This window comes from Puma concolor, chromosome F2 (assembly GCF_028749965.1).
Source record: "Puma concolor isolate L17-30 chromosome F2, mPumCon1.1.hap2, whole genome shotgun sequence".
NCBI classification, from domain to species: Eukaryota; Metazoa; Chordata; class Mammalia; order Carnivora; family Felidae; genus Puma; species Puma concolor.
The window spans coordinates 9,498,647-9,522,188 of record NC_141684.1 but is presented as its reverse complement, the minus strand read 5'-3'; the positions used below and the strand labels follow the sequence as shown (position 1 = coordinate 9,522,188).

At 44.3% G+C, this 23,542-nt stretch overlaps 1 protein-coding gene across 1 annotated transcript in view; it reads right to left on the bottom strand.

Moving 5' to 3' along the window:
• Nucleotides 1–23,542, bottom strand: part of DNAAF11 (dynein axonemal assembly factor 11) — a 78,828-nt gene that overhangs the window by 21,955 nt on the left and 33,331 nt on the right. Inside the window, exons 7-10 of the mRNA XM_086695994.1 lie at nt 20,658–20,735; nt 15,364–15,429; nt 10,792–10,861; nt 9,508–9,603 (exon numbers count right to left, since the gene is read on the bottom strand). Coding sequence (XP_086552120.1) covers nt 9,508–9,603; nt 10,792–10,861; nt 15,364–15,429; nt 20,658–20,735 — 310 coding nt within the window. The remainder of the gene's footprint in view (nt 1–9,507; nt 9,604–10,791; nt 10,862–15,363; nt 15,430–20,657; nt 20,736–23,542) is intronic.

The following is a 23,542-nucleotide window of genomic DNA, read 5'->3' as shown; positions in this document are numbered from 1 at the left end:
CCACGTCTTTTTTTTGGTCTCTTCCACAGTAATTCACACAGTGCTTTATTCACACTAAGTGCTTAGTAAATCTTTAATGGATTGACTATTTTAATTGATTGATTAATAATTCATTGATTTTTCTAAAGTTTTTCATAATTTGGCAGGAAGTTTTTGAGTTCTAGCGCCTTACTTCCACACATGCTAAATAATTCCCTCATCTGATACAAAAAACTTTCGTATAACTTATTAATGGGTGTAGCATGTCTTTTCTCTACCACCGTTCTACTTAAGTATACACATGGCAGTGTCTTCCCCCATGCCTCATAAGTGATTTCTAAAAATGTCTCATAAAGCTTCCAAACTGCCTAAGTCCATTAAATACCAACCTGCACTGATGTAAGCCACTTACCTGATCTGGACGGTAGAGTAGTTGAATCAGTTACTGGGTAAACAGGACTCAGCAATAAGGCCCAGCCCTACGCCTGAAATAGACTTATTTTCCACCAATCCTGCATCAACTACAGAGGAATTGGGTCAGTCGTAAGTTCTCCACCTTGTTACATGTTTCTGGTGTTTATATTTATTAGTTATCCATAATTCCAGTGTTGAACATTTAAAAATGTGAGGTTCAGAGTCCCGGAAGAGAAAATTATTAATATAAAACTTCAGAATCTATATAATTTTTAATTTGCCTCTGGCATTAGAGGAAGTTTACATTAATCCAAATTCATTGTTGATAATTTAATAATTTCATTCTTTCTTAACTGTGCCCTGATTGACTTTGCTAAGAGAAGCATGTAATTCACTGAGTCTAATGAAAAAGATTTCTTTAAAGAAAACAAAATGTTTTTTCTATTTAAAGAAAGGTCATTAACCCACAATATTAGAAAATATATAAATTACCATAGGAATGTTATTTAAAAATCTTTGAACAGATAAAAATACCTATATAAATTAAACATTTTTGAAGTATATTCCATCTCAAACAAGTACATACCTGGCAGCAAAAAAAATTTAAATTTTAGAAAAAATGATCAGAAAAATAAGAAAGATAGAAATATTGGCTATGATCCCAAAGACACCCGAGTAGTCTGAGGAAAATTTTAGAAGGTGCAATTACTGACATTTATATGTAAAATCAATATGACAGTTGCAGAAGACAGCTACATGGCTTTGAAATAAAAGTAGAATCAATCTAACTATCAAACAGTTCCTCCAAAATTCTTTTATACTTGTTAATGCAATCTTATCTGACAGATCCCCCTGGATGATCATCTCCGCACAACAGCCTAAAATTGAAGACGGTATTTTATTAAGTTAGGGCAAACATCAAGGATGATAATGATGCTTCAAAAGCAAAGACAATATCCTTTTACAGTCTTGCAAGAGATAGTCTCCGTGGGAGATATCCTCCACGGACCTGGAAAAGTTCACGGTTTTTCCTGCCAGCAGCAGTTTGGAATTGCTGGGGTGTTTATATCATCCCCTTCCCCCCGCCCCCACCATAGGTTCTCAGGGTCGGTTTATTACTCTTCCAGTCTCTTCTCCGCTTAGGCGGAGCTATCCTGAGGTGTTCTGCAATATCTCCTAGAGCTTTCCCCCTGGGGTAGCTAGCTTCATAGAGCGCTCTCTGCTGGCTACCTTCCTTTCCTTCCCTACTTCCTGACCAGCAGTCCCTTACCACTCAAGTAAATTGCCGTACTCACATCCCTACACTAGGTTCCTCTTGGGGGAGACCTGAAATTAAAACAGTATTTTACAATCTGTGTCTCACAATTTAATATCTACAATAACTGTGGCTGTCTGAAGGTTCCCGGCCAGAAGGAAGAGCGGCAACCTGGCAGAACCAGATTCCAAAACACTGGTCGTGTTTCAACTGGATCCCATTCACGTCTCTGTGTGCCTAATTTATCTTTGAGTGTGCACTCGATAGTTACTTAAAAACTACCTATAGATGTGTGTGTGTGTGTGTGTGTGTGTGTGTGTGTGTATAGTTTAAAATAAAATGGTTGAATGGATAGATATTCACATACATATATATGACCAGACATGGTACTCACCTGAGACTACCTTCACTCAAGTTCAAGGCTCAGTTAGGGCCATTTTGATAGCCATTGAGACAGGCTGCTAGACCTTCTGAAGGGCTGGCTGGCTGCTTATTCACCTTACTCTTAGGTTACAGTCCATCAGAGTCCCCTCTCAAAGCGGGTATGGTTTACCAGAGTCTCCACCCATAGACTTATGCTTTTTTCTTCTCATCCCTGTGTGGCCACTGAAAGCCATTCCTTCTGCATCAGTGGACAGTAACTGTTCACTGCCATATTCGGTACTGATATTATTCAGGTGTTTCAAATATGCAGCCCACCTTCCTCAGTTTTGTTCAGCGTCATTATTGCTCCTGATGACCTTGCTGGCAATCAGCAGATGATGTAGCTCTCGATGTCATTCAGAGTCATGAGATGAGGTGAGATTCCCGTAGGGAATGAGTATACGTAGGGAAGAGAAGGGGTCCCAGAAATGAATGACCGCCACGCCCACTCTCTGAGGCCAGGGTACGAGAAAGAACCAGCAAAGCAGCAGGTAGTGGCAGAGGACATCCAGTGAGCAGGAGGATCCAGTGGCAGAGGAAGAGAAGCGAGTAAAAGTGGTGTGCATCTAACGCCAAGTAAACGAACGTTTACAAATGGAGGGACCGATCGTGGTGTAAAAAGCTTCGGAAAGGGCAAATCAGAAGATGAGGGTTTAGTAACGTGGAGGAGACTGGAGACCTCAAAGAGATGTTTCCACGGAGGGGAGGCGGGGGGTGTGAATGCCTAGATGGGGTTGGTTCTTTCTGACGAAAGAACTGAAGCAGCAAAATACAGATGTCCGTTCCAAGAGTTCGGCTGCAAAGCAGATGATGGCACTACCTAGAAGCGGATGGTTTTATTTTGTACCGGTTCATTTGAAAGAAGGAAGATGTCTTTAGCACGTCTTCTAATGCAAGATGCAGAAAGGGGAAATTCAATTCTTCTCTCTAGAGAGAAGAGAAAATTGTCAGAGAGAAAAAAAGGTCTTTCAAGAGCCAGTGGCAATGGGACCCAACACACACACGGAGAGTTTGGATAGATCACAGCCAGGTGGTTGGCCGAGGAGGCCAAACGAGGGAAGACGCGACCGTTGGGGTATGTGGAAAGGACTTTTTTTTGCTTCTGTTTTGTTTCAATGTTAGAAGTTTGAGAAATGAGCTGAGGCTAAGAAATGTTCAGAAAAAGGAGAAGTATGAATGGAACAGGAAAAGCTAGCAAGATGAGCAGGCAGCCGTCACTACAGATCCACTTGAAATTAATAATCAGAGAGTAGAAGTGAGCTTAGGTCGGGTGTATCATACGTATATCCGAGTCGAGGGCAAGTGCCGAGAAATACGTGTCCAACTAATAAAGAGAAGGGAGTCTGAGACTGTGTTTTAGGATCATGGTCTGTGATGTTCACCTTAATGTGTGACCTTCACCTCCAGTGCTCAATATAGCAGACTCCAGCAAGATGTTCACCAACTGAAGCCGTAAATATAATTTGCTGTTCAGTTGAGATAGCAACTTCCTTAACCTCAGTTAATTATTCGGAAAGAACACCCAAAGGAAATCACGAAGCGTATGCTTGGAGTGTTCCTGTAACTTGTCAGTTGAGAATCTAGATGGGAGTTTAATTTAATGACTTGGAGCAAGCTTCTCAGTGAATACAAAATTTCTGTTAAATCTTGTTAAGCTGGACTGTAATGAGATCATATGCCAAATATTCCCAGGCTGATGAGGGTAAGATTGTTTATGTACATGTAACTTAGTCTGACCACCCATTTAAGAAAACATTCTGAAGGCCAAGCATAAACTCAGGCAATGTGATGGGAAATAATTCCACATAAAATAGGATTACAATCCTATGTATGGGACCTAAAAATAAACCTCAGTAAATCTGTAGTAGCTCTGGAGAGAAAATCACACGCATACCAAAAAAAAAAAGTTCTGAGGGATATAAAATAAGAATAATAAATGGAAAAACATACATTATTAAACATACGGTTTTGGTTATGTAAATATATTAATTCATTCCCGTAACCATCTATAGATTCAATAAAATATCAATCATAAAAAATGTTGATTAATAGAGGAAGGGACGTTACCAATTAATGGGACAATATTAGTCACTAGTAACAACGAATAACATGAATTAACAGTAAACAGAAATGCAGTGTGTATTATGTCCCAAGTTCTTCTAACATACAAAAAGCTACATATATTAATTTATATAATCCTCACAATAACATTTTGTGACATGAGTGATTATTAATATCATTTTATGGACAGGGAATCTGAGGCACAGAAGGATTAATAATTTGCCCACGGCCATACAAATGCTGAGTACAATTACCAGGGTTTAACCTGGGTTCTCTGGCTCCAGAGCCCCTTCCTTAATCATTTCCCCTGCTTCTAAACTGCAATGACAGCAAAAATCCCAACAGCACTTTTGGAAGCAGAATTAGATAAAACTATTTTAAAGTTAACCTGCATGGAAAAATAATAGGGAAACGGTTGGGGGAGAAAATAATTAAGCAGGAGATTCACGTTCCAATACTAAATGTATTTCATCTATTTTTTAAATTCTTAAAATTTTTTTTTTTTTTAAATTTTTTTTTTAACGTTTATTTATTTTTGAGACAGAGAGAGACAGAGCATGAATGGGGGAGGGTCAGAGAGAGGGAGACACAGAATCTGAAACAGGCTCCAGGCTCTGAGCTGTCAGCACAGAGCCCGACGCGGGGCTCGAACTCACGGTGTGTGAGATCGTGACCTGAGCCGAAGTCGGCGGCTTAACCGACTGAGCCACCCAGGCGCCCCTAAATTCTTAAAAATTTTTAAGGTTTATTTATTTTTGAGAGAGAGAGAGAGAGAGAGAGAGAGAGAAAACATGAGTGGGGGAGGGGCAGAGAGAGAGGGAGACACAGAATCCGAAGCAGGCTCCAGGCTCTGAGCTGTCAGCACAGAGCCCGACGCGGGGCTCGAACTCACAAACTGTGAGATCATGACCTGAGCCGAAGTCGGGCACTCAACCGATTGGGCCACCCAGGTGCCCCATTAAATGTATTTCAAAGATGCACTTAAGGTATTCACTCATTGAACAAAACTTAACACCTTCTCTTTGTCAGGCTCTGTTCTTGGTGCCAGTGACAGAGTACTACTGATAAGAACAGACAAAAATCCCTGTTCTCATAAATCTTAAATTCTTGTTGAGGGGGATAGACAAAGAAATACACAAATATATAGGCTGTTAGGTCGTGATACAGTCTATGAAGAATATATAGCAGCAAGAGGGATAGTGAATGCTAGGGTAAGGAGGGGATGCTTTCTAGATACAGGGATCAGAAAAGACCCACGGATAGGAAGACACTTGAACTGAAACATGGAAAAGTTGAGAGAGCAAACCATGAGGGTATCTGGGGGAAGAGCATCCCAACAGACCGGACGCTAGGTGCAAGGGTCCTGTGGTAGAAGGCTGTTTGTCCTGTTTGTAAAATAACAGGGAGGCCAACATGGCTGGAATGATCGGAAGGTAAAGTGGTACAAGATGATGTCAGAGGGATAATGGCAGAGGGATGATGTCAGAGGGGGAGGTGGTCAGGACGTCTCGCCTTTAACTCTGAATGGTATGGGAAATGGGACTTGATCTGACTTACATATATTATAAAACCATCATTCTGGCGGCTGTGCTGAAAAAGGAATTACCAGCACTTCTCCAAAAAAAAAGACTGAGTTTGATAGAGGACACCCAGGGGCCATGTCCCTTGACTGGATACATCTAATGTAATAAAAGGCTACACACACTGGAACTGAGATTCCCTCTACCACGCCCCCAAAACTAAGGCTAGTGAGTAAAACAGTGCTAGAACCTAAGGGAAAAAATGCCACTAACCGGTGAACAGGACTGCGAAAAAACTCACGAAACAGAAAGTTTCCTACTCCTCTGCCTGCCATCTGAGCAGTGGATTGCCCGATGCTTCCCTGCCGAGAGAGCTCGAGTACGTCTTCATCCACTACCGCACTCGTCAACGGTAGCCAAGACATTGACCCTTGAAGTCATGGTGGGGAAGGTACAGTAGGGGACGGCATCCTGGGAGACACGGCGCCCACAAGTGAAGTTATAAGACGGTACGTGAAGACAGAGGAATTCTAGCAGCACGCTAGGGATTGTGACGTTTGTATATCGATTACATCTATCCACAGGACACAGACTCAGTGGCGGATGTCGGGAAGCATCTGGTGCTGTAGATGGCAGGAGGGGAAAGCCTCTTGGAATGTGGACCTGAGCTGAGAGGACCCACTGGCATGTCGGCAACAGAAAATTTAGCCACGACCCGAGACAGGGAGCAGACTCGATAAAACTTGCCTACAAGTACGCAGTCTGCAAAGATCCAGCCCCATTTAGGAGTAAGAAAAGGGAAAATTATTAATTTGATGTCTAAGACACAATGCTGGAGGAAGGGTCTGATGAGAAATATTATAGCATTTTGTGGATTCGATTACAAATTTTATGTCCTTGGAAATCGTACACACCCTTGAATTTCCACCAATAAACACAATATAATCGTCACAACACAGACACAATCAAACAGGTCAGCTCTTTGCAGTATTCTTTACAAATATTATCATAAAAGGGAACCAAATATCAAAGCTGATCTTCTTTTCGTTAATTTAGAGTATCCCAATATTAAAAACTACTAAAGGGCACGTTGGGTATTTCTGGAACTAGGTTATCAATATGTTAAGTAATGACAACACCATTTTGTGAATGAATCAAAATTGTACCTAAGGGTCTACCCGACTTTTACGAGATGCTTTACAATTCCAAGTTGCTGCCTCAGTAATTACAATGCAGCCAGATGCAGTCAATTCCACAGTAAGTTAGAGGCCTGGACATATAAATAGCTCAGTAGTTTGGTACTTCAAGAGTTTCTATGACGATGTCAATTTTCAGTAATGCATACTTTTAATAGTACGCATAAGTAAAGTCAGGGTTCTGGATTTTTCACTTGTGATGATGTTTAAGAGAAGGGTTTTGTTCTTTGAACTTTATAGTCCTTGCAAATATCTCACTCATGAATGAAAACCAACTATTTTGGGGCAAGAAATTATTCTCCGCAGGTTGTTTTCACTGACTATCTTTCAGTTTGAGGTGTGCAGTTCAGTGATTCGACAATTAAAGTCTTAGAGGAGAACACAGGCAGCAACCCCTTTGACATCAGCCGCAGCAGTCTCTTACTAGGTATGTCTCCTGAGGCAAGGGAGACAAAGGCAAAAATAAACTATTGGGACCTCATCGAAATAAAAAGCTTTTGCACACAGAAAGAAATAATCAACAAAACTAAAATTCAACCTACTGAATGGCAAGAATATATTTGCAGATGACATGTCTGGTAAAGGGTTAGTATCCCCAAAATACAAAAATCTTATAAAACTGGGGTGCCTAGGTGGCTCAGTCAGTCGAGCGTCGGGCTCTTGATTTCAGCTCAAGTCACGATTTCGCAGTTTGTGGGTTCAAGCCCTGCATCGGGCTCTGTGCTGGTAATGCAGAGCTTGCTTGGGATTCTCTCACTCTCTCTCTCTCTCTCTCTCTCTCTCTCTCTCTCTCTGCCACCCCCCTCACTTGCTCCCTCTCAAAATAAGTAAACTTTAAAAAACTTCCAAAACTCAATACCCCCCAAACAAATAATCCAATTAAAAAATGGGCCGAAGACCTGAACAGACATTTTTTCCAAAGAAAACATCCAGATGGCCAACAGACACATGAAAAGATGCCCAACATCACTGGTCATCAGGGAAATACAAATCAAAACTACAATGAGACATCACTTCACACCTTGTCAGAATGGCTAAAATCAACAACACAGGAAATAACACGTGTTGGTGAGGATGCGGAGAAAGGGGAGCCCTCTTGCACCGTTGGTGGGAATGCAAACTGATTATCTACCTTTTAAAAGTAAGAGACATATAAAGGAATGCTAAGAGGGATTAACTGAATAATAATTTAAAAGAAATAACAACAGAGATAACGCGCATCAATGTTTGTTGAACATAGTAGTCTAAAACCTTAAAAATAGATACCTCAAAATGTTATTTGTAGTTTATGAGTGAGAGCAAAATAGAACCATTCTGAGTCCCTCTATGTAAATTATCTCATCTTCAATGGCGCTCTTCTAGGATGCTTTTTAATAAGCCGCTTTCTATACTTATCATGTGTCTTTAACATGAAAAATTTCATGTTTCAGTTCGAATGGAAGTTGCAAAAAAAAAAAGAGATTGCTGATCACAGCATCACACACATGTGTAGATCAGAGGACTGAGGTAATTAGGTTATCTCTCAGAGTTCCCTATGGGCTATCCTAATTAGCATACAAGCACTTCCCTAACCGGTCGTAGTTACCAAGGACAATGTGATTCTTACGGCTGTGTTTGCCCTCTTATTGCCCGACAGCACATTGTATTTGCTTTTTTTACTGACTCAGAGCAAAAATACATACTTGATCACCCATAATTGATCTGTTACAAATCTGGCTATGGGAAAATGAAGGATTAATAAATTATTATCGAAACCTTACTGGTTAATCAAGTTTATTCTCTGGGGCAGACACCCCATCCCCATTGTCCTGTTTTTCCTCAAGACCAGAACCCCATTTGACTGGCTCATCTACTCTGCCCCTTTGAAACCTGAGTGACTAGGGCAAAGCTGACCCCACCCCAGGTCATGGGAGGAGATAATAGTAACCAATATAAAATAATAGAAACCAAACAAAGTGCTACTATCCCTTTGGCCAGAGATGGGTTTCATTGCCCAAGGTTAAGTTAATCAAGACTTGCTGGGCTCTTCAGCTAAATCGTCCTGATTAGTCCAGAGGAACTTTTGTTCCAAGGTGACGGGGAGGCTCATCTCTCTGTGTCTGTCCCTGATTCTCCGTTTTGTCTATCTTCATGCAAGGGAAGGACAAGAGAGCGTGCTATCCCCGTGGCTGCGAGTGCTCCTCTCAGGAAGGAAGCGAGTCTGAGGACAAAGCTAACATACTGGAGAGACCCTGACCCTCCCCTGCCCGAGCCCTCCCTACTTTCTCGAGATGAAACACTTCTTTATGGTTAAAAGTACTGATCGCCATGTAATAGATGTGCTCGTGAGACCTGTCCCACTTGGAAGGACGAGGGGACTCACACACACCAACCCCACCGCCGCTCTGGCTGCAGAGGTGGGAGGGGGCTGCAGAGGCGAGAACAACTGGCCGAGTGGTGACAGGGTGAGGCCCCCCGCCCCCCGCCCCCGGGTCCCAACTGTGCCCCGGTCTCAGCTCTGTTCTCACACGTCCTGGTTCTCCTGCCTTAGCTGGGGTGAGTGGATCTTCTGGTTCCCTCAACCAAAAGCAGCCATCATTAGCTTTGATAGGTCAAGTTCCTTCAGGAGCCGACGCGTCCAGGCTGGAAATCGATCCAAGTGACAAGTGACATGGCCTACCTTGGGCATGCAGATCACCAGATGCCCTGTCGTCTGAGATCGCTTAGCGGAGCTGCTGTCCGGCTTCACTTCGGCAGGAAGAACAAGCTGAAATGGCTGACGACAAACAGGAAGTTTGCGTATTACGGGAGAGGGTTACTTCAAGAGGCATTTTCATTACAAATTCAAGATCCACCGTGCCATTTTAAAAACAACGTGCTTTGGGGCGCCCGGGTGGCGCAGTCGGTTAAGCGTCCGACTTCAGCCAGGTCACGATCTCGCGGTCCGTGAGTTCGAGCCCCGCGTCAGGCTCTGGGCTGATGGCTCGGAGCCTGGAGCCTGTTTCCGATTCTGTGTCTCCCTCTCTCTCTGCCCCTCCCCCGTTCATGCTCTGTCTCTCTCTGTCCCAAAAATAAATAAAAACCGTTGAAAAAAAAAATTTAAAAACAACGTGCTTAGACTTAGGAAAAAAAGAACCCATGTCCGGGCTATGCTTGATATGCAGGAACTGTTCTACCTGTTTCAATGGACGGTCTAAAGAACAGTCATCAATCACAAACAGCAAAATAGCTATTGGTCCGTTTATGTTGACATGACTAATAATAAAGGGTAAAACTCCTTGTCGTGAACTATCAACGTATTTCCATTTTAAAGTCTTTATAGGACTCCTGTGAATGCTCATAATCAGCCAAAAATACTATTTCAAACATTATAAAATTACAATTGCTGTGAATGAAATCATCGACAATTTAAAGCGGGTACATAATTTAAATATAATCTCAAGCATAGGCTACGACATATATAACCATCTACTCAGCTTTGGAACAGTACTAACACAACAGAAATAAGTTAAAAATAATAATTTTATGGAGCTGCACCGTGGCTGGTCAACAACCATTCCCACCGTATACCATTCCCATTGTATAAAATCATGTGTCCAGGGGCGCCTGGGTGGCTCAGTTGGTTAAGCATCCGACTTCGGCTCAGGTCATAATTTCATGGTTTGTGGGTTCGAGCCCCACATCAGGCTCTGTGCGGACAGTTCGGAGACTAGAGCCTGCTTTGGATTCTGTGTCTCCCTCTCTCTATGCCCGTCCCCTGCTCGTGCTCAGTCTCTCTCTCTAAACTAAATAAATATCGAGAAAAATTGTTAAAAACGTTTAAAAATCATGTGTCTAAAAAGTAGCTCTCTGATTGGGCTTCTTTTTTCCTATTTTCATATTACTCTCACCATTTTTGAGGCAACCTAGCTGAGTTGTAGACTTAGCTTTTGAAATTGTTAACAGTCGACTGCATTATACTTACCTTCCCTTTGACCATGACCCGTACGTAAGTTGGTTGCACATCTACATCGATTAAAGAGGTGTCCATATACCTTCAAAATCAAACATGTCCAATCTTAGAATTTTCACAAACATTAAGCTTAAAGAAGTGCAAATAAAAACTAACATTTAAAGAACCGTGTTAGGGGCGCCTGGGTGGCTCAGTCGGTTGGGCGTCCGACTTCAGTTCAGGTCATGATCTCACGGTTTGTGGGTTCGAGCCCCGTGTCGGGCTCTGTGCTGACAGCTCAGAGCCTGGAGCCTGCTTCTGATTCTGTGTCTCCTTCTCTCTCTGCCCCCCGGCCCCCCACTTGTGCTCTGTCTCTCAAAAATAAATAAACGTAAAAAAAAAAAATTTTTTTAAAGAACCGTGTTAAATGAAAGAGAGGTTTACAATTTCCATGCTGAACAGGTCTTAAGAAGTTTGTCTTACGTTAATCCCTAAACCAAAGGAAATTCAATATATCAGCAATTTCATTTTTAGAGCCACAAGTACACTTGGCATTGATTGCCCCTCACCTAAAAATATCTGCGGCCTGAAAACACGAGAGGTTTGCAAAGAAAAAAAACAACCAAAAAACAAAAAACAAAAACAGCTTGCCAGTTCTTTCATGAATATTTTATTTTAAGCCCTTAAGACTGACATGAATAGCCAGGGATGTTGAGCCTACTACGAGTGGGGCCTGCAGACCCCCACTCCCTCTTCCTTAGCTGCTCTCTGTCCCCACAGCTGTTCTGCAGCTGCCACAATGCCACCCCCCCACCCCCGCAAGACTGGCTTTGCTTCTCCCTGCCAAGCTACCTCCTGCTGATTAAGCAAAGCCTTCCATCTATGGCAGGGACCCCAGGATCGGCTGGTAATTGTTCTCCTTGGCTTTATGAACAAATCAAAGATTCAGGCTTCATCTCGCTTATGTAGACAAACGATTATACGTATAATTGGACATTTAAAAATATTGTGTTGGGCGCCTCGGTGGCTCAGTCGGCCGGATGTCTGACTCGGGCTCAGGTCAAGAGCTCACGGTTTGTGAGTTCAAGCCCCACGTCGAGCTTGTTGCTGTAAGCGTGGATCTTCTGTCTCCCTCTCTCTCTCTCTCTCTCTCCCTGCCCCTCCCCTGCTCACGCTCGGTCTCTCAAAGATAAGTAATCATTAGAAAAATACTGATTGTGAACTTTAGCGAATGCAGTGAGGATTCAGAAATCACAAACATTAAGGAGAACACCAGGGCCGCAGGCACAGGCCTGGGTCACACAGACGGTGAGGAATTGACCCCACCCCCTCTTCCTCTGTTACCTTGGACGACATTCCTTAACCCCTCCCCGCCTGTTTCCTCACCTGGAAAATAAGGATGGGAAGTGCCCCGCCCCCTAAGATCGCAGTCAAGACCCAGGCATAGCGCCTAGTCCGGAGCTGGCGCTGACAAAGCATCATGCTTGTAATAATAAAAATAAAAATTCTCGTGACAATACCAAGGCTGGGCAAGGTCTCCCCAGACCTCGTTGAATATCTACCACGCTAACGGATCACATCTTCTCGTTCACGCGTGGGGCCTCCTAAAGCATTCATCTGCCCTTACCTATGAGGTCCTCGCGTGCTGTTCGCCTCTGCCCAAGACCACCTTCTGCTGGTCCTCTGCAAAGCCCACCACTTCTCATCCCGCAATCGTCAGCGCTCAGTCCAGCAGCTTCCCTGAGCATCCCCTATACACGGACCACCGGACTGCAGGACCCCCGGGCGCCACCCCCGGACTCTGGCCCTTCCTGTGAAGCACCCTGACTTATTAGACGCCTGCCTGTTTACTTCTGGCTCCCCCACGGGGCCGTAAGCTCTAGGACAGCAGAGACTGTCTTTGGAATGTGCCAGTGACAGCCTCCCGTCCCCGGTACATAGGAGGTGTTCTACTGACATTTCTGGATAGAGAGAAAGAATATACGGACGAACGAATGAACGAGCACATGGACGAACGAACGAACGAATGAATGAATTTAACTTTCAGAGACACATCCATGCGCCAATGAAGATCACGAGGAGTGTTAGTGTCATCAGTTCAGACAGAATCGTGGGAAGGGAAGGGAGGGATTTTACTACCTAGACAGGAGAAGTCGCACCACTCCTTGAAAAAGTGCACGACAGGGGCATGAGGAAAGTCTTCGTTCGGGAATCGAACATGAAGAGGCCAAGAGAGCTACAAAGCGAAAGGGGTACACATTCATTAAACTCCAGGAATATGACCAAAAAATGGGAAGAACTAAAAGGATGAATGAGAGTGTTTAATGAGACACAACAGAAAGGGAGCTCGGGTTGCTGCAGGGTCAGAGGACACGAAATCAGGAGAAGAGCTCGGCGCTCTTTAAAGGCAGATGGACTGGCGGTGCGTGGGCAGGAGAATTAACAGGAGGTGAGACGGGGCATCTTGTCATGAGAAGGAAGGAACACACGAAGGACTGGCCCTTCCTCACCAGAGCCGAAGGTGGAAACAACCCAAATGGCATCAACCGGTGAGTGGGTGAACAGAAATGTGGTCCGTGCAGACAATGGAGTATTACTCGGCCGCAAAGAGGAAGGGAATTCTAATACCCGCTACAACACAGATGAGCCCCGAAGACGTTACGCTACGTGAAAGGACACAAGACCACAAGTGATTCCGTTTATACGAAGTATCGAGAATTGGCAAATCTATAGAGACAGAGCGCAGGCTCGCGGGGGCCAGGGCACAGGGTACGTTTCTCATTTCCCTGTGAAATGACCACTTAGTGGCCATGCACTTCCGTTCTGCGGTGATGAGGTTGTCCTGGGGCTCAGCGGTGGTAAGGCCTCACGGCATCGTGAAGTTACCGAGTGCCTCCGAATCGGACACTTGAAATGGCTGAAATGGCAAATTTTAAGTTGCGTGTATTTTACCACAAGTAAACAAAGTGGGATGTCAGGCTGTGAGTACATGTCCTGGCCCCTCTGATTACTGTAGTTACTTTGACGAGACTCGCTCTCTGGAAATTTACTCCCTTTTGGATGAATTTCGGGATAACAATCCCTCTTCCTTCACTGGGTTACTGGAAGATCAGATGAGATAGAGCCCACAAAACGGGCCTCAGAAAGAGAGAGGACTGTATTAAAATGCATGCACGTGAATGTTCACTGGTTCCCATTACCAGTATTCATTCATTCGCTCACTCAGGCGTTCATTCGTTCCTGCGCTCACACCCTGTGGGTGCTGGAGACATAAGGAGGGCCGAACAAACAAAGTTCCTGCCTTGACCGCACATTTAAAAAAATGCAAGTAAATTCACAGTTTGTCAGGTAGAAATCAAAAAGCGCGAAGAGGTGGGGGAAGTGCTGGGGTAGGGGTAGGCACTGTTTTACATCGGATAGCGGGGCACAGGGGCCTCCATAATGAAGCGGCATGTGACCAGAGGCCCGCAGGAAGTGAGGCAGCCAGCCACGTGGGCACCCAGGGTGACGGCGGTGCAGGCAGAGGGATGCATGGGTGCAAAGTCCCGAGGCACCAGTGTGTCTTGAAAAGGCTGGAGAAGTGGAAAGACCCTATACGTGGACCCTGAAGTCAGACGCATGAAGGACAGCGAGCCGAAACCTACGATCCTAAAGAAATGAGGCAGGGACACAGCCAGGGGGGAAAGTGTCTGCTGGAGGTAAAAAAAAAAAAAAAAAGCTGCAGGGGGTACCCCTGGGTCTCTAAGAGGGGACTGGGAGGCGGGGGCCACCACCCGCTGCCTGGTGCTTACTGTCACATCAGAGTGATTTGGAAAAAACAAGGAGGAATATAAAAGGACAGTGGCAGTAGGGAAAGGCGAGGGGCCCGTGGTATCAGCGTTAGGAAACAGCAAAGCTGTGACAATTATGTAAACTAGGCCTGAGCGGCAGGGCCAGGGTGGCTCAGTCGGTTGAGCTTTAGAGTCTTGGTTTCAGCTCAGGTGGTGATCCCAAAGTCATGGGCTGGGCGAAGAGCCTGCCTGGGATTCTCTCTCTCCTGTCTCTCTGCCCCTTCCCCTGGTTCATGCGCCCTCCCTCACAAACAGGATTAAAAAAATTAAAAGTAGGGGCACCTGGGTGGCTCAGTTGGTTAAGCCTCTGACTTTGGCTCAGGGCATGATCTCACAGCTCGAGAGTTCGAGCCCCATGTCGGGCTCTGTGCTGACAGCTCAGAGCCTGTCGCCTGCTTCTGATTCTGTGTCTCCCTCTACCTCTGCCCCTCCCCTGCTCATGCTCTGTCTCTCTCTCTCTCTCTCTCTCTCTCTCAAAAATAAATAAACATTTTTAAAAATTACAAAAAAGGTTAAAAGTAAATAACTAAACTCTGCCTTCCAAACGGAAAGTCCAAAGTTCGTAGCCCTGGGATTATGGGTTTATTTACCTCTGCCTTTGTTTCCATTTTCATGCTTTTTAAAATTACGGTAAATTCTCGGGCTTAAAAAACAAAACAAAACTTCTTCGTTTGGCAAACCAAATTCCATTACAAAATACTTCAGGACTCAAGAGATGGCACTGAGAATGACACCAGAGAAGCCATTAAGTAAACCCATAATAAAATGACTTTACCTATAGACAGCAAGGTCCAGGATGATCTGGTTACGTTTTTCATCATCTTTCAAGGAGAAGTCAAGTCTAAGGAACAATCAATCCGTTGGGGGGAAGAAAAAAAAAAAGATGACGTCTTTAGCAATACTGTACAGGTATCCCACCCCTTATCAAAAGTAAACTTGATAATAAGTATATACTAATCCCCGATGACAAACTTATTCTGGGAGGTGTTATTTAAAACTCTCAACGGAAACCTACAATACACGCATAAATTATTTATTTACCTTGTTGAAATGTGAGAATCCTAAGGCAAACTACATACAAAAAAAGTAGCATTGGTGCAGAGATAGAGACATCTGGTGGTTAAAGCTTTCTTTTCGATTTCATTCAAGTTTGTTAGAAGCAAAACTAAAACGCTGGGATTGTTTATGGGGAAGAAAATGTCATATCTGCCTCCCTTACCCAGCGTTCTATCCCTTCCGTTTTAAATAGTCCTGTCTTCCTTCTTTCTCCTTGCCATCTTTTTTTTTCTCCTTTCATTGTTGACCTTTGCACCACCTTGGAAAATGCTGAGACACTGCCCATGATCTATCACCTCCATATAGACGAAGAAACAGAGGTTCGAGAGGTTGACACAGCTGGGAAGGCGGCCATGTGAGCCTGGAGAGGCAGGATTTCAAAGCCCTACATCTTTCAACTATACCGTACGGCTCGGTCTGAGGTATAACTTCCATAGTGTCAACATACCATTCAGAATTATTTGGCTGGTTTATTTTGAGCATTTCACTTGTCATACCATTCTGTAAAGTATACAGTAAAACAATATTAAAGGATGTATGCTAAATCGTTTGGAACAATTTGGCCATCAGCAAGATGTCTGTGTGGGGCCGTCCCTTTTGGTGAGTTCAATGACCCAGCCATGTGGGACTCCTTCAGTTGCTCAAATGACCCATCCCTTTGTGATCTCCTCTCAGGAGCTTTCTTATGTGCCGGTCCCTCTGCCTTGATTGCTTATGCCCCAATTTTCCAGCCAGCCAACTTGAACTCTCTCTTCGCAGATCATTTGAAAGGTAATTTCAGAGAGGTTTTCTACGGTAGAGATTGCTATTCATTCCCTCACGGTCCACTTCCCCTTTCTCCACAGTAATAGGACCCCTGATTTTAACCAGGAACATGGCCATGCAGAATAAAGGTGACACTTTCCTGCGCCCCCCGCAGCTGGATATAGTCATGTGATTTAGTTCCCTGAAGGAGAGCATTATATGGCACTCTCCAGGAATTTCCTTAAAGAGAGGGCGCATGTGTCCTTTTCTCCCTCTCTTCTTCTTCCTCCAGTTGGATGGAAGAGACTATGGGAGACCCAGTCATGAACTACAAAGACTACTTAGCAAGCTACTGCAACTCTCCGGGCAAGAGGCAGATGACACGTTCTAAGGTGGTGGGGGATGGCGTTAGTGAGAAACCGTGGATTCAGGTGATATTGAAGGAAGAAATTATAAAGTCACTGATAACATGACAGAGAGAAGAGTCAAGGATGAATCCAAGGTGGATGCTTGCTACTGAGTTGGAGAACCCTGGGGAACGAGACGGAAAGTGATCGTGGGGATAGAAATTAGGACTTCTGTTTCTGTCATGGTAAGTTTATAATACCTATCTTATAATCACATGGCGAGGACAAATAGCTCATTAAACATCCAAGCCTTGAGTTCAGGGAAGAGGTTGGATCTGGTTGTAATGTATAGATGGTGTTTAAAGCCATGGAATTTGGTGAGAGCTTCACAGAGTCAATGTGAAACAAGAAGGCAGCTGAGGAGTTGGCCACCACTTAGGTACATCACAAAGAGAATCTGGCAAAGCCTATGAAGACGAGCAGGTAATAAGGTCAAAGAATCTGAAGCAAAGGGAAGAAATTGCTTTAAGAAGGAAGATGATGATCAGTTTGGTCAAATTTGCTGGGTCAAGTACATAGGGCCTGAGATTTTAAATGATGTGACTGAACATAGGGATAATGAGACCACGGAACACAAAAATGATGTGACCATGGAACACAGAGATGATGAGAACACAGAACATGGAGATGATGTGACCATGGAACATGGACATGATGTGACCATGGAACACGGAGATGATATGACCACAGAACATGGGGGTGATGTGAACACAGAACACAGAGATGATGTAAACAGAAAACATAGATGTGAGGTGAACAGAGAGCTGATGTGAACATATAGAAATGATGTAACTACAAAAGTTTTATGTGACAGGATATGCAGACATGGTTTTAAGAAGGAAAGCGAAGTAGGGAACTGGTGACTGAGTCCAGGCATCTCCATGAGGAACCGCAGCTATAAAGAGGGGCAGAGAAATAGGGCTGATGCTGCAAGGGAAACTAGAGAAAGGGAGCTTTCTTATTTTTTTTTTAAGATGGACAATATCAGGGCACCTGGGTGGCTCAGTTGGTTAAGCATCTGACTCTTGGTTTCGGCTCAGGTCATGATCTCATGGTTCGTGAGTTTGGGCCCCAAGTCGTGCTGGATGCTGCTGGTGTGGAGCCTGCTTGGGATTCTCTCTCTCTTCCCACTCCCCTGCTCATGGTCTCTCTCTCTCTCTCTCTCTCTCTCTCAAAATAAATAAATAAAACTTAAAAAAAAGATACACGATGTCACAACATGCGTATACTGATGAGAGCAATTTGGTAGGAGGGAGACAAGTGATCCGGAAGAGAAGGAATCATTGCAGAAGCAAGTCCTCTACAGGAAGAGGTTTGGGATCAGTCCACCAGCAGAGAGAGTCACTCTGTAGGGGAAGTCCACCCATTGCAGCAGGAGGCAAGAGAGTATGTGGACAGGTCCAGGGACACTGGTAAATTGGATGGGAAAACTTCCGATTGCTTCTGTTTATGGAGTAAGAAACAAGGTCCCAGTCAGGACCACAGAATGGAAGTAAGAAGGGAGCAGGCAGTGTGAAAGCAGGCTACGGGAAATCAGAGGAGTGAATTACCCAAGAAAGTACAACATGATTGCCGGAAGTCCGCTAGAGATCTATGGTGGTAAATTCACAGTAAGACCGGCAGGGAGAGTTGAATGTTTTCTTCCAGCCTCACGAGGGCAAGTCCAGCAACAGATGGCATGGTAGATTTGGTTGAGATTACGAGAGAGGACGCGGGAAGGAAAGAAGGACAAGGGACTTGAAGATCCATGTCAAGGACGAATCTCTGAGACGAACCATAAAAGCATAGCGGAGTGACAGAAGATAAGAACACGAGGGGAGGGGGGAGGCAGGCAGGAAACCAGCAGGCTGAACAGATTCCTGTTCTTAATGGCGCTTCTGATTGTTGGGCGTGCAGGGCGCTCCCCGGGAGCACAGGAGGTGGTGCCCAGTGGGACACTCGAGGGAAGATTCTGGAGGCGGAAGAGATATAGAAGATGGCAGGTCTGAGAATAAGAGTGGGTTGTGTGGCTGGCTGAGGGAGGGAACGATGGCAGGGAGTGAGGCAGCGGGAAAAAGCAAGGCTTTGGTGGATTGTCTACAAGTAGGACAAAGTCACATGACCAGTGATGGGAGGAGAGGCAGAGGAGGCAGAGAGAGAGACAGAGAGAGAGAGACACTTGTCCGGGCGGGGGGTGGGGTGGGGGGGTGAACATGGTCTTCTGCAGCGAGTGGGGCAGAGGGCGAGCGTGAGGGCTGGGCAGGGCTAAGCGCATGACCGCGATAAGGACAGAGGTGGTATTATCTAGACGGCCCCGGCTCCAAGGGGGCTGGGAACTTTTAGGGAAAGGGAAGAAAAATGGTCTGAGAGTGGCTACCAGGTTCAACTTGCCTCGTGGTGTATGTACGTGGCGAGGGAGAATACGGAGGGCAGCTGTGGAAGCAGAACCCTGAGTTTCCCTCAGTGAAAGAAGATAAAAGGGACGTTGAGAGACAAGGTCGAGGATGGAGGCTTTGCTGACCAACACATACTCCAGAGGGCACAGAGGCAGGGAAGGAGGGGTCAGCAGGGGGGAAGAGAATGAGGTGTACAGAGCCACAGGGGACTAAGTTTCTGGTGGTGACGGATGACCCAGGAGGGCAAGGAAGGGTGGTGACGGCAGGATGGAAGGTGGTAGGAGGAGGTGATGGGTGTTCAGTTCTTCACAGAACCCCCCTCAATACGGTTAGCAGGAGGGGCAGGTAACGTGGACAGTGTGGTAGGGGGAGAGGTGGTCTCACCCGGGGCCCAGAGGGCTCTGAGGGTCTCCCTTAAGCCCCCTGCTATAGGCTGAGAGACAATCTTCCCACTAGATTTCTGAGCTCAGTGAATGCAGACACCTGTCATATTCACTGCCATATCCTCATGCTTAGTATCGTGTCTCAGGCTACGTTAATTTCTGCAGGAGAGAGAAGGGCTGTGTGTGTGAGGGGCTGGTAGATATGAACTTGATCACGGAAGTCACTAGAGCTGGGTTAGCACGAGCAGGTCAGTCACACCATCTATTAGCTACATGGCCTTGGACAAGCCACTCTACGTCTCCCAGGGTCAGGCTTTGAACCTCTGAGAAGAAAATACTGCCTGGCATGTAAGATTGCCACGCAGATGGAAAACACGATGCCTGGAAATGATCAGGACGGTCTCTTTATCCTGGTCCTGGTGTCGAAAACGAAGTACTGAAAAGAAACAGGCTTTGAGCAATGAAACGAAGCCAACGAGATTTAGTCCAAAGGCTTTTTGGTCGGTATTTTGGCTATAAATGGCCTTTTTTGGTTTTTTAAATTTTGCCTGCTTTCTAGTTTTAGATTTTAAGACAGCCAGATAGGGCAGCCATCATTACACTTGAGCATTTCCAGGTCGAATATTTTCCCTCTCTCATTAACGTCCCTGAAGGATCTCCATCAGTTTCTTTCCTCAGCTCTCACGTGCTTTGTAGATGTGTCCCAGAGCGTCCAGTAGAGGGACACATAGGAAAGGTACCAATACTCTCAGCCAGCTTGTTCGTGTGGCGCTTTACAAATTAATAGACATAACAATAATGCACGTGGAATTTTCAGGCAGAAAAGCGTATAGGGCCCAAAGTTTCCGCGGATACATAACTAAGATTCCCATATGTCAAGATCATTTTCTGAACGCCAAGAAAATGAAATATAACGTTATGCACTCGAAAACATCAGAGATGTTCTACTCTCAACTATGCACAAAATGACATTCTTATCGGGCTCCTCGAGCTGGTGAAGAACGCTTAGATATATTCTCCGCGAAGCAAACCCGCAACGGAAACCATCATCAGGACCACCCCCATGCGCTTGACTTCTTCAAGCCTCTCTTTGGCCTCACGTACTTGGGGTCATTCACATTCAACACTTTTCCATCTTCAGTGATCAAAATCCTGGGTGGTTTCACTTTCTTCTTCTTTCCACTTGAGATGGGAGCAAAGGGCAGTGGGGAGAGAGAAAAACAACGTAAAAGGAATATTTTTGTGACACGTTTAAGAAAAATTGATCAGGCATTTGTGAATACATGAATAATTCACTGTTATGAAGTCCATTCTGTTACTCCTATGCTGGGAATTGACAGGGCAGATTTCTTTATGATCGTTATCTGTATCTTTAAGGCAAAAATGTGACCTAGACAATTTGGCAGTTAATTCAAAAGGGGGAAAAATCCTCTTTTTCATGAAATATCCATGAATATTTAAATTCATCTATTTCATGCATGATTTACCCAGATAACTGTCGATTCTCCATTGGCGGATATAGCCTCTGCTTTAGTTAAAGTTTTAATTTTTAGGGGTGCCTGGGTGGCTCAGTCAGTTGAGCATCTGACTGTTGACTTTGGCTCATGTCATGGTCTCATGGTTCATGAGATTGAACCCTTCGTGGCTGTCAGCACAGAGCCTGCTTGGGATTTTCTCTCTCTCTCTCTCTCTCTCTCTCCCTGCCCCCCCTCTCTCCCAAAACAAATAAATGAACTTTTAAAAAAATTATAATTTTTAAAATGCCAAGTAGATTCGACTCTATAGAAATAAAAATACCAGTACATGAGATTCTACATAAACAAATGTCTATCACAGAATTACTCATAGTGGCAAAACTCTGGAGCTATGAGGAAAACCCATCAACGGAGGAGTCAGTGGCCTAACTATATTCATGCTATGAAATATTTTGCGGTTGTTAAAAACACGTGTCTGCTCTTTACCTCACTGGTCTAAAAAGTGGCAGAAAACGTGGATGGAGGAAAAGAAACAGTGCAGATAGGAAAGACTCATGAGATAACATAGAAAAATGTAGAGCGTAGTCCTAGCTATTTCAACATCACTGAAGACCTATAAAAACCTAAAAAAGCCTGTATGGACAAGCTCTACAAAACCACATGGAGGAATGTGTGTAGATGACAGAACTGTAGGCAAGTCTTTGCCTTGGATTTCCATTCTTCTAATCCCGATTTTGGATAGTGAACTGTATATGAAAATGTACATTTATTCACATTTTGCTGCATTTTAAGCTGGTTCTCCTGGTCCAGGTAAGTTAATGTGTCCATGTACCACATTAGTCTCCATGACGAGGACAATCCAGGGGCATCCTCCAGAAGGGGCAAACATCGCAGGGACCCATGGGACTGGGAACACCACTGTGCACTTGCACAGAGTGGCTTGGTCTTCTATCCAACCCAGCTGTATTTTTTTTTTTTTTAGGCTATCAGGGAGAGGAATTTTTTTTTCCTGGTTTCAGGCTCAATACAATGTATTATACGATATACTGTACTATGTATACATTTCAGGCATGCATACATATAGACATATATTGCATATACATGGGTGTATATGTGTATATATGTTGGAAATACAATACATATTATATAAAAACATGTAGAATTTCCATTGCAGAAGGTTCTTAAGTCTGCAGACCACTTTTACATTTATTGGTTCCTATGATTCTCTCAACCACACAGTGGAGTAGGGAAGGCAGGGAGAGAATCCCTGTTTAACAGACGAGGAAGGAGTTGAGGAGAAGTTGGGTATTTGCCAACATCGCACAGAGAGTAAGCAGCAGAGTCGCCACATGGACCCACATTTTCTGATGTTTTCTGATGCTCTTCCCAAAGCACTGGGTGGCCTGACCGTATATAGACCGCCAAATTTCACAAACAAGCATTTTGGATAAAATTCAATTCTCGTTTTTGTACCTCCCTATCTAGCTACTGAATAAAATTGTATGAAAGCAGCAGAGATTGCTAATGGTTGTGTTCACTCTTTCAGTTTCTTGCTCGCAGGTGACAATCACAGGGAAAGACACTGGGCTTCGTGCCTGTAACTGCCGTGCAGACGACGGTATTTCAGAGCTAAGTGATCCCATCCCCAAGCACACGAATTGTAAGCATTTCCGTAAGTGATACATTTTACGTACTAGATTTGAGCGATGACATGAAATGGAATGACACCGAGTCGAGCTTTTAAAAAGCTTCCCTGACAATCAGAGCATAAGCGTTCGAGCTTCTAACAAATCGTCAAGTTCGATCTAAACAGTTTCAGAAGTGAAAGCGTGCTGTTGAATGTCCAAGACAGTTGTACTGGGAAAACAATGCCTCATAAGACTGCTTTCTAATTTTGCAAATTATGAGACACAACGGAACTTATTCGTCCCGCAAAGTGGCCTTTTCCTCGGTGCCATGATAATCAGTATCTCTAACCCGGGACATCCCTACTGCTTGATTCGTTGAAAGTTGTTAAAAAAAAAAAATTTAAAGACATCCAAAAGACATCCAGCAGCACTATCAACGATAGCCAAAGGATGGAAAGAGCCCAAATGTCCATCGATGGATGAATGGATAAAGAAGATGTGGTTTATATATACAATGGAGTATTACTCGGCAATCAAAAAGAATGAAATCTTGCCATTTGCAACTACGTGGATGGAACTGGAGGGTATTATGCTAAGTGAAATTAGTCAGAGAAAGACAAAAATCATGACTTCACTCCTATGAGGACTTTATGAGACAAAACAGATGAACATAAGGGAAGGGAAATGAACATAATATGAAAACAGGGAGGGGGACAAAACAGAAGAGACTCGTAAATATGGAGAACAAATTGAGGGTTTGCTGGAGGGGTTGTGGGAGGGGGGATGGGCTAAATGGGTAGGGGGCACTAAGGAATCTACTCCTGAAATCACTGTTGCACTAGATGCAACTAATTTGGATGTAAATTTAAAAAATAATAATAATAGG